General features: G+C 37.4%; 2 protein-coding genes across 6 annotated transcripts in view; one reads left to right on the forward strand and one right to left on the reverse strand.

Moving 5' to 3' along the window:
* Positions 1-12,308, forward strand: part of PLEKHH2 (pleckstrin homology, MyTH4 and FERM domain containing H2) — a 120,645-nt gene that overhangs the window by 27,839 nt on the left and 80,498 nt on the right. For all 5 annotated transcript variants that reach the window (XR_014315941.1, XM_082746743.1, XM_082746746.1 and 2 more), the window contains exon 3: positions 8,047-8,109. Coding sequence is in view for 4 of the 5 variants with exons in the window: in XM_082746743.1 (XP_082602869.1) it covers positions 8,047-8,109 (63 nt within the window). In the remaining variant the exon portion in view is untranslated. The remainder of the gene's footprint in view (positions 1-8,046; positions 8,110-12,308) is intronic.
* C1GALT1C1L (C1GALT1 specific chaperone 1 like) lies at positions 6,145-6,810 on the reverse strand (the record flags this gene model as incomplete). The annotated part of the gene is given in 6 exon segments (XM_082745432.1): positions 6,145-6,342; positions 6,346-6,452; positions 6,455-6,552; positions 6,554-6,584; positions 6,587-6,756; positions 6,758-6,810. Coding segments are annotated over 6 exon segments (657 nt in total).

Below are 12,308 nucleotides of genomic sequence, written 5' to 3' on the forward strand. Positions count from 1 at the left end.
AGCGCGGCCGGAGGCCACGGAGACGGGAGTAATTGGGCGCTGTTCTCTGAGGGTGCACTGAGGAGTGTGGCCCCGGGCTCTCGGCTCCTCTGGGCCGGAGACCAGGAGGCAGCCATTTTCACTCCTATCCTCCGGAACTCTACGAAAAGCACTCAGGGAACAAAAGCTCCAGAAAGCAAACCCAAGCGGATTACTCAGCCCGGCCCCTGGTAAGGGGGGTGCAATTCCGCCTGTGGCAAAGACACTTGAGAATCACTACAAGAGGCCCCTCCCCGAGAAGATCAACAAGAAATCCAGCCAGGACCAAGTTCACCTGCCAAGGAGTGCAGTTTCAATACCAAGGAGAGCAGCGGAATTCCAGAATAGGAGAAAGCAAAGCACGGAACTCATAGTTTTCTCCCCATGATTCTTTAGTCTTGTAGTTAATTTAATTTTTTTTCTTTTTCAATTTTTTTTCCTCTTCTTCTGCTAATTTTTTTTAACTTTTACCCTTTTCTTTTTTAACGTTTTTAAACTAGTTTATCTAATATATATATATATATATATTTTCTTTTTTATACTTTTTCTTTATTCGTTTTCTTTTCTTGTTTCTTTTCTTTCTTTCTTTCTTTTTTCTTTCTGAACCTCTTTTTATCCCCTTTCTTCCCCCTCATGATTTGGGATCTCTTCTGATTTGGTTAAAGCATATTTTCCTGGGGTTCTTGCCACCCTTTTAGTATTTTACTTGCTCCTTCATATACTCTTATCTGGACAAAATGACAAGGCGGAAAAATTCACCACAAAAAAAAGAACAAGAGGAAGTACCGAAGGCTAGGGACCTAATCAATACAGACATTGGTAATATATCAGATCTAGAGTTCAGAATGACGATTCTCAAGGTTTTAGCCGGGCTCAAAAAAGACATGGAAGATATTAGAGAAACCCTCTCGGGAGATATAAAAGCCCTTTCTGGAGAAATAAAAGATCTAAAATCTAACCAAGTTGAAATTAAAAAAGCTATTAATGAGGTGCAATCAAAAATGGAGGCTCTGACTGCTAGGATAAAAGGGGCAGAAGGAAGAATTAGTGATATAGAAGACCAAATGACAGAGAATAAAGAAGCTGAGCAAAAGAGGGACAAACAGCTACTGGATCACAAGGGCAGAATTCAAGAGATAAGTCAAACCATAGGACAAAACAACATTAGAATAATTGGGATTCCAGAAGAAGAAGAAAGAGAGAGGGGAGCAGAAGGTATACTGGAGAGAATTATTGGAGAGAATTTCCCCAATATGGCAAAGGGAACAAGCATCAAAATCCAGGAGGTGAAGAGAATGCCCCTCAAAATCAATAAGAATAGGTCCACACCCCGTCACCTAATAGTAAAGTTTACAAGTCTTAGTGACAAAGAGAAAATCCTGAAAGCAGCCCGGGAAAAGAAGTCTGTAACATACAATGGTAAAAATATTAGATTGGCAGCAGACTTATCCACAGAGACCTGGCAGGCCAGAAAGAGCTGGCATGATATATTCAGAGCACTAAACAAGAAAAACATGCAGCCAAGAATACTATATCCAGCTAGGCTATCATTGAAAATAGAAGGAGAGATTAAAAGCTTCCAGGACAAACAAAAACTGAAAGAATTTGCAAACACCAAACCAGCTCTACAGGAAATATTGAAAGGGGTCCTCTAAGCAACGAGAGAAAAAAAGTAGTAGATCAGAAAGGAACAGAGGCAATCTACAGTTACAGTCACCTTACAGGCAATACAATGGCACTAAATTCATATCTCTCAATAGTTACCCTGAATATTAATGGGCTAAATGCCCCAATCAAAAGACATAGGTTATCAGAATGGATAAAAAAAAAAATCTATATGTTGCCTACAAGAAACTCATTTTAAACCCAAAGACACCTCCAGATTTAAAGTGAGGGGGTGGAAAAGAATTTACCATGCTAATGGACATCAGAAGAAAGCAGGAGTGGCAATCCTTATATCAGATCAATTAGATTTTAAGCCAAAGACTATAATAAGAGATGAGGAAGGACACTATATCATACTCAAAGGACCTTTCCAACAAAAAGATTGAACAATTTTAAATATCTATGCCCCCAACATGGGAGCAGCCAACTATATAAACCAATTAATAACAAAATCAAAGAAACACATCGACAATAATACAATAATAGTAGGGGACTTTAACACTCCCCTCACTGAAATGGACAGATTCAAGCAAAAGATCAACAAGGAAATAAAGGCCTTAAATGACACATGGGACCAGATGGACATCACAGATATATTCAGAACATTTCATCCCAAAGCAGCAGAATACACATTCTTCTCTAGTGCACATGGAACATTCTCCAGAATAGATCACATCCTGGGTCCTAAGTCAGGTCTCAACTGGTATCAAAAGATTGGAATCATTCTCTGCATATTTTCAGACCACAATGCTCTGAAGCTAGAACTCAATCACAAGAGGAAATTTGGAAAGAATCCAAATACATGGAGACTAAACAGCATCCTTCTAAAGAATGAATGGGTCAACCAGGAAATTAAAGGAGAATTGAAAAAATTCATGGAAACAAATGATAATGAAAACACAATGGTTCAAAATCTGTGGGACACAACAAAGGCAGTCCTGAGAGGAAAATATATAGTAATACAAGCCTTTCTCAAGAAACAAGAAAGGTCTCAGGTACACAACCTAACCCTACACCTAAAGGAGCTGGAGAAAGAACAAGAAAGAAACCCTAAACCCAGCAGGAGAAGAGAAATCATAAAGATCAGAGCAGAAATCAATGAAATAGAAACCAAAAAAAAAAAAAAAAAAAAAAACAATAGAACAAATCAATGAAACTAGGAGCTGGTTCTTTGAAAGAATTAATGATTGATAAACCCCTGGCTAGACTTATCAAAAAGAAAAGAGAAAGGACCCTAATAAATAAAATCATGAATGAAAGAGGAGAGATCACAACTAACACCAAAGAAATACAAACAATTATAAGAACGTACTATGAGTAACTCTACGCCAACAAATTTGACAATCTGGAAGAAATGGATGCATTCCTAGAGACATATAAACTACCACAACTGAACCAGGAAGAAATAGAAAGCCTGAACAGGCCCATAACCAGTAAGGAGATTGAAACAGTCATCAAAAATCTCCAAACAAACAAAAGCCCAGGGCCAGACGACTTCCCAGGGGAATTCTACCAAACATTTAAAGAATTAATTCCTATTCTCCTGAAACTGTTCCAAAAAAATAGAAATGGAAGGAAAACTTCCAAACTCATTTATGAGGCCAGCATCACTTTGATCCCAAAACCAGACAAGGATCCCATCAAAAAAGAGAACTACAGACCAATATCCTTGATGAACACAGATGCGAAAATTCTCACCAAAATATTAGCCAATAGGATTCAACAGTACATTAAAAGGATCATTCGCCACGACCAAGTGGGAATTATTCCAGGGCTGCAAGTTTGGTTCAACATCCACAAATCAATCAATGTGATACAACACATTAATAAAAGAAAGAAGAAGAACCATATGATACTCTCAATAGATGCTGAAAAAGCATTTGACAAAGTACAGCATCCCTTCCTGCTCAAAACTCTTCAAAGTGTAGGGATAGAGAACACATACCTCAATATTATAAAAGCCATCTATGAAAAACCCACCACAAATATCGTTCTCAATGGAGAGAAACTGAAAGCTTTTCTGCTAAGGTCAGGAACACAGCAGGGATGTCCATTATCACCACTGCTATTCAACATAGTACTAGAAGTCCTAGCCTCAGCAATCAGACAACAAAAAGAAATTACAGGCAACCAAATCGGCAAAGAAGAAGTCAAACTATCACTCTTTGCAGATGATATGATACTATATGTGGAAAACCAAAAAGACTCCACTCCAAAACTGCTAGAACTTAGACAGGAATTCAGCAAAGTGTCAGGATATAAAATCAATGCACAGAAATCAGTTGCATTTCTCTACACCAACAACAAGACAGAAGAAAGAGAAATTAAGGAGTCAATCCCATTTACAATTGCACCCAAAACCATAAGATACCTAGGAATAAACCTAGCCAAAGAGGCAAAGAATCTATATTCAGAAAACTATAAAGTACTCATGAAAGAAATTGAGGAAGACACAAAGAAATGGAAAAATGTTCCATGCTCCTGGATTGGAAGAATAAACATTGTGAAAATGTCTATGCTACCTAAAGTAATCTATACATTTAATGCAATTCCTATCAAAGTACCATCCATTTTCTTCAAAGAAATGGATCAAATAATCCTAAAATTTATATGGAACCAGAAAAGACCTCGAATGGCCAAAGGAATATCGAAAAAGAAAGCCAAAGTTGGTGGCATCACAATTCCAGACTTCAAGCTCTATTACAAAGCTATCATCATCAAGACAGCATGGTACTGGCACAAAAACAGACACATAGATCAATGGAACAGAATAGAGAGCCCAGAAATAGACCCTCAACTCTATGGTTAACTAATCTTCAACAAAGCAGGAAAGAATGTCCAATGGAAAAATAAATGGTGTTGGGACAATTGGACAGCCAAATGCAGAAAAATGAAATTGGACCATTTCCTTATACCACACATGAAAAGAGACTCAAAATGGATGAAGGACCTCAATGTGAGAAAGGAATCCATCAAAATCCTTGAGGAGAACACAGGCAGCAACCTCTTTGACCTCAGCCGCAGCAACATCTTCCTAGGAACATCGCCAAAGGCAAGGAAGTCAAGGGCAAAAATGAACTATTGGGATTTTATCAAGATCAAAAGCTTTTGCACAGCAAAGGAAACAGTTAACAAAACCAAAAGACAACTGACAGAATGGGAGAAGATATTTGCAAACGACATATCAGATAAAGGGCTAGTGTCCAAAATCTATAAAGAACTTAGCAAACTCAACACCCAAAGAACAAATAATCCAATCAAGAAGACATGAACAGACATTTCTGCAAAGAAGACATCCAGATGGCCAACAGACACATGAAAAAGTGCTCCATATCACTCGGCATCAGGGAAATACAAATCAAAACCACAATGAGATATCTCCTCACACCAGTCAGAATGGCTAAAATTAACAAGTCAGGAAATGACAGATGCTGGCGAGGATGTGGAGAAAGGGAAACCCTCCTACACTGTTGGTGGGAATGCAAGCTGATGCAACCACTCTGGACAACAACATGGAGGTTCCTCAAAATGTTGAAAATACAACTACCCTATGACCCAGCAATTGCACTTCTGGGTATTTACCCTAAAGACACAAACGTAGTGATCCAAAGGGGCACGTGCACCCAAATGTTTATAGCAGCAATGTCTACAATAGCCAAACTATGGAAAGAACCTAGATGTCCATCAACAGAAGAATGGATAAAGAAGATGTGGCATATATACACAATAGAATACTATGCAGCCATCAAAAGAAATAAAATCTTGCCATTTGCGACAACGTGGATGGAACTAGAGGGTATCCTGCTTAGCAAAATAAGTCAAGCGGAGAAAGACAACTATCATATGATCTCCCTGATTTGAGGAACTGGAGATGCAACATGGGGGGTTATGGGGGTAGGAGAAGAATAAATGAAACAAGATGGGATTGGGAGGGAGACAAACCATAAGTGACTTTTAATCTCAGAAAACAAACTGACGGTTGCTGGGAGGAGGGTGGTTGGGAGAATAGGTTTGGGGTTATGGACACTGGGGAGGGTATGTGCTATGGTGAGTGCTGTGAAGTGTGTAAACCTGGTGATTCGCAGACTTGTACCCCTGGGGATAAAAATATATTATATGTTTATAAAAAATTAAAAATTAAAAAATTTTCTATTAAGCAAATTGATAAAATGAAAAATAATTTTATGTTTATTGCAACATATTGAGAATATTTCAATGTGAGGCAATATAAAACATTACTGAAGTAATTTATACTTTTCATATAAGGTTTTCAAATAATATATGTGTTATGGAGTTAAGAGTGTATTTTACACTTACATATCTCAATTCACTCTTCAACTGGATCCACATTTCAAGTGCTTTTACATGGCACAATTCTATTATCCCTCAGCCTTCAGTCATTTTCTGAACCATTTGGAGGTAAGAAAACCAGTGTACTGTTGAAATAATGAATGCCCTGAGCTAGTGCACACCATGCATCATTACTATCATCTTTCTGGGAGCTGGTCCATTAAGAGTAATAGCCATACCTGAAGAGCAGCCTTCTACTACTTGCTGAGGAATATTACACATTGTCCCTTGAATAAGATGTGCAAATGGTTTTGTATTAAATACAACTCTTCCTTCAGAATCCTCTGCATTTTCTGCAAGAACTCCAGCTTATTTGAGGCTGAGTGCCAGCTGAATGTCTTCAGATAACTTCCAAATCACACTTCGATCTGCACACTTCTCAGACTTGCCGAGAAGGCTGTCTTTCAAACTCTGTACTTGACAATTTCTCCTTCCACAATCAGGTATGGAAGGTCGCCATTTATAGTGAGGCCCAGATGGAAAAGTTGTGATAAAGCCCTAGCAGGCAACAGGTACTTTTTTGTTAATGACAGCAAATGTAGTAGGACGTACAAGAACCAGTTGTAGTTGTCGCCATGCTTTTCACAGACATAATTGTAAGTTGTCCTCATCTGTAACCACATGTCATTTTTAAAAATTATTAAACAATCATTTTTAGTACTGTAGGGCTCTTTGTCACAGTGTTTGGTCCGAGTCTCTTTTAGCACAACCCAGTAATGCTCATTTGGATTCTCCAAGGCTGATACGGTCAACATGGCTACTGTTATTAATATCCATGCACTGCACTCCTGAAATGTTTAATAAATCTTTTCTGTTTGGTGGACGAAGGTGATGGTGATCATGATCGTTACCTCTGTTGAATGGTAATTGGCTACATAGTTATTAAAACAGAGTAAATGCTCCCAAGCACCATACTGGTAAAAAAAAAAAAAACAACAACATGTGCACGCACGCACACATACACACACACACACACACACACTCACACAGGTAAAACAAAACAAAAAAAAACAAAAACCCCACAGACACACACACACTGGTAAATGAAAAAAAAACACACACGCATGCACACATTTCAACACTCAGAAAAAGGAATTTAAAATTGGGGTTTACATCACAATTGTGTATTCAGTACCTGGTACACATCTCTTTTGTTAATTTACATCGGGTCCTTTTTAAGGCTTTTCTTTATTTTACTTACAATCGTCATTTTAGTATTTTACTTTAGATCTCCAAACTTTTTATTCTCTACAGAACTTTAAAAAAAATTTAGCGAGATATTTTTTGATTCTTTGCGCCCAACGTGTTTGTGGACGTGCACATATGTGTTAAGAGTCTCTTCTGTACTCTACTACAAAGTATAACAAGAATTAAAACTACCCAGAGTTTTGATTTAAATATACCAACTATGGAGCTTATGAGAATACACCACTTTGTGATATCATTGTGACTTTCTGATCAATTAATCAAATATTACATTTGAGGTCTTACTCTTTTCTTAGATTTAAATTACGGTTCTTGGGGCCCCTGAGTGGCTCAGAGGGTTAAAGCCTCTGCCTTCGGCTCAGGTCATGATCCCAGGGTCCTGGGATCGAGTCCCACATCGGGCTTTCTCCTTGGCGGGGAGCCTGCTTCCTCCTCTCTTTGTCTGTCTGCCTCTCTGCCTACTTGTGAACTCTTGTCGAAGAAATAAATAAAATATTTTTGAAAAAATTATGGTTCTTAATATGTGTTGGCCAGTAGTTTATATTTCAATGAAGAAAATTCTATGGATGTGTACTCATGTAGTATGTATTATATTGTACTAAAAGTATGAAACCTTTGGTATGTTATTTGATCAATTTTTAAATATGCACTGAAAGAGCCTTTAATGTAACAGATTGTATGTAATTCATATTCTTTAAACTACTTTAAATATCCTTAAAGAATTTGATGGCATTGCAAGATTTTTAAGTCATTTTCCTAAGTGAAATATGAACTTTTATATTTTCTCTGTTTTTCCTCACTTTACAGATGCAGCAGCTTGAGAGACAAGTTATTGATGCTGAACGTCAAGCAGAAAAAGCTTTTCAACAGGTAGAGTATAATTCTAGTTAAATTTGCTTTTCTTAGCTGCCTGGGTGGCTCAGTCGATTAAGGGTCTGACTTCGGCTCAGGTCATGATCTCGGGGTCCTGGGATCGAGCCTTAGGAGGGGCTCCACACTTGGCCAGGAGTCTGCTTCTCCCTCTCCCTCTACCCATCACCCCACTTATGTGTGCTTTCTCTCAAATAAATAAATAAATAAAATCTTAAAAAAAATTTTTTTTCTCTCTCTACCAATATAAACCTTGTTTTGCCCCAAACAATCCTCAAAATAGTCTTCAACCCTTCTCTACATCCTATCGCTCTGACTGCTCTCTGACCTGGATCCACAGGGACAGTGGAGAATCTAATTTTATTTTGCTCCTTAACAGATTTCCATAATATGAAAATGCTTCCATTAGAAGGTTTATCTTCTGAAAAAATCAGATATGATTTTTATGGAAATCCTAACCATAATGATGTTGTAAATACAAATATGTTCATAACATTGTCTTTTTAAAATTATTGTTATGTTAGTCACCATACAGTACATCATTAGTTTTTGATGTAGTGTTCCATGATTCATTGTTTGCATGTAACACTGAGTGCTCCATACAATACATGCCCTCCTTAATACCCATCACCAGGTTAACCCATTCCCCCACCCTCCCTGCCCTCTAAAACCCTCAGTTTGTTTCTCAGAGTCCATAGTCTCTCATGATTCGTCTCCCCCTTGGGATTCCCCTGCTTCATTTTTCCCTTCCTTCTCCTAATGTCCTCCATGCTATTCCTTATGTTCCAACAATAAGGGAAGCCATATGATAATTGACTTTCTCTGTTTGACTTATTTCACTCAGCATAATCTCCTCCAGTCCCATCTATGCTGATGCAAAAGTTGGGTATTCATCCTTTCTGATGGCTGAGTAATATTCCATTATATATATGGACCATATCTTCTTTATCTATTCTTCTGTTGAAGAGCATCTCTTTCTACATTTTAGCTATTGGGGACATTGCTGCTAGGAACATTGGGGTGCATATGCCCTTCTTTTCACTACATCTGTATCTCTGGGGTAAATACCCAGTACTGCAGTTGCTGGGTCATAGGGTAGCTCTATTTCTAATTTTTTGAGGAAGTTCCCCATCGTTTTCCAAAGTGGCTGTACCAACTTGCATTTCCACCAACAGTGTTTCTTCACAATCTCTCCAACACTTGTTGTTTCTTGCCTTGTCAATTTTTGCCATTCTAACTGATGTGAGATTGTATCTCATTGTGGGTTTGATTTAAATTTTCCTAGTAGCTAATGATGATTAACATTTTTTCATGACTGTTAGCCAATTGTATGTCTTCTTTTGAAGTGTCTGTTCATGTCTTCTGCCCATTTTCTGACTTGATTATTTGTTTTTTGGAAGTTGAGTTTGAGAAGTTCTTTATAGTTCTTGGATATCAACCCTTTATAGAGTCATTTGCAAATATCTTCTCCCATTCCGTGGGTTGCCTGTTTTGTTGGCTATTTCCTTTGCTGTGCAGAAGTTTTTTTTATCTTGATGAAGTCCCAAAATTCATTTTTGCTTTTGTTTCTCTTGACTTTGGAGACATTTTTTTGAAAAAAGTTGCTGTGGCTGATGTCGAAGAAGTTACTGCCTATGTTCTACTCTAGGATTTTGGTGGATTCCTATCTCACACTGAGGTCTTTCTTCCATTTTGAGTTTATCTTTGTGTATGGTGTAAGAGAATGGTCGGGTTTCATTCTTCTGTATATACCTGTCCAATTTCCCCAGCACCCTTTATTGAAGAGACTGTCTTTTTTCCATTGGATACTTTTTTCTGCTTTCTTGAAGATTGTTTGACTGTAGAGTTGAGGGTCCATATCTGGGCTCTCTCTTCTGTTCCATTGGTCTATGTGTCTGTTTTTGTGCCAATACCATGCTGTCTTGGTGATCACAGCCTTGTAATAATATACCTTGAAATCAGGCAACATGATGCCCCCAGCTTTGGGTTTTGTCTTTTTGTGTATTGTTTTTTCCCCCCAACATTTCCTTGGTGATTTGAGGTATTTTCTAGTCCAAACACATTTATGATTGTTTGTTCCAGCACTTCGAAAAATGCTGTTGGTATTTTGACCCAGATGGTGTTGGAAGTATAGATTGCCCTGGGAAGCATCGACATTTTAACAGTGTTTATTCATCCGATCCATGAGCATGGAATGTTTTCCCATCTTTTTGTGTCTTCTTCAATTTCTTTCATGAGTGTTTTGTAGTTTTTAGAGTACAGATCTTTTACCTCTTTGTTTAGGTTTATTTCAAGGTACCGATGCTATTGTAAATGGAATCAATTCTCTAATTTCTCTTTCTACAGTTACATTGTTAGTGTATAAGAAAGCAACAGATTTCTGTGCATTGATTTTGTATCCTGACACATTACTGAATTGCTGTATGAGTTCTGGTAATTTGGAGGTAGAGTCTTTTGGGTTTTCCACATAAAGTATTGTGTCATCTGCGAAGAGTAGCAGTGTCTTTCATAGAAATAAAGATTTGGAAATAATATGAATGCCATATTATAAGAGAATGAATAAGTGTACTATATTTATTCCATGAAATATTAAGCAACCATTAAAAACAATTATTACAAAAGGCATACTAAAACAGAAAAATGCTTAGAGTTATATCGGGAAAACTATGTACAAAAACGTATACTTAGTATTAATAGGCATGTGGGGGAAGAGTCAAAGCTTTGATATGTCACTTAACTCAATCTGGGCCTTGTCAACTTTAAAATGAGTGTTTTGGATGAGCCCACGAGCCTTAAAGTTTGTCTAATGATCCTCATTCCATAGCTTCACATTTTATGAAAAGATCTTTGTCAGATTCAGGCAAGTCAGGATTTTCAAAATTATAATTTTTTCTAAGAAATGTATAAATGTTTCTTATTCTTGCTCTAGATTTGTAGTGTTTCTTCTCTTCAATTTGAGTACTACCAAATCTTGTTTTCACCTAAAAGATTTGATTTTATACAGCAGATTCAGTAGATTGATTTAGTGGCTTGATAAATTTCCAAACAAACCCAATCTAAGGTAATCTCTGAATTTCTTAATTATACTTAAAAGAAATTCCTAAAATTTTATTATGCCAAATTTCAACCAGTGCAAGAGTAGAGAAAATAACATCATGAACCCTCATCACTAGCTTTAACAAATTGTCTACTCAAGGCTAATCAATACCTTTATTCACTTTATTCTCCACCCCCACACCAGGTTATTTTGAAACAACTTCTAGACATCATATCATTTCACCCATGAGTATTTCAGCAACTAATCTGAAAATAGGATTTAAAAATCGGAACTATAGTATCATCACACCAGCAATTCTTTAAAACCTCAAATTTAGGTATTGGTAGAAGTTTGAATAGTAATTGTAAAGATCTATGCTGTGCTTGATTTTTTTTTTTTTAAAGATTACTTATTTATTTATTTATTTGACAGATTGAGAGAGAGAGAGAGAGAGAGAGATAACAAGCAGGCAGAGAGGCAGGCAGAGACAGAGAGAGGGGGAAGCAGGCTCCCCGCTGAGCAGAGAGCCCGGTACAGGGCTCGATCCCAGGACTCTGGGATCATGACCTGAGCTGAAGGCAGAGGCTTTAACCCACTGAGCCAACCAGGCACCCCGCTGTGCTTGATTTTTTTTTTTAATGTTCTTTAGCTAATAATACCAAATAGTTTTATTTCTATTTGTAGCTCTAAAAATCCAATAATTAACGGTAAACTCATCAAAGGTCACTTATATTCTATGAAAGACTCTCATGTTTATGTCCCTTTTCGCCATTGTATACTAAATGTCCTTGTCCTTGTCTTTGTCTATTGTGGGCTCTGTATGCATGTCCCTGTTTAGTCCCACACCTAGTAACACACATTCAGCAGTTTGTCCTTCTTATCTCTCTCTTTATCTTTCCCTTTCTGACTTTGGCCTTTCCTTGGTGACATCTCTCTTTACCTCTTTCCCCATGGTTATCTATTTCTCTCTCTTCTTCCCTATTTTTACCTTCCCTTTCTTTTTTCCCTTTAACACCTCTTAGTATAGAGGAAAAAAGAAAGAAATGAAGGATGGTTTTGTTTTGCCTTTTCTTAAGTTAAATTAAAATCCTTTTTTAAAAATTATTTATTTATTTATTTGTCAGAGACACACACAGAAGCAGAGAACCCATGAGCTGGGGCA

The sequence above is a fragment of the Mustela nivalis genome (genome assembly GCF_964662115.1).
Source record: "Mustela nivalis genome assembly, chromosome: 8".
Taxonomy (NCBI): domain Eukaryota; kingdom Metazoa; phylum Chordata; class Mammalia; order Carnivora; family Mustelidae; genus Mustela; species Mustela nivalis.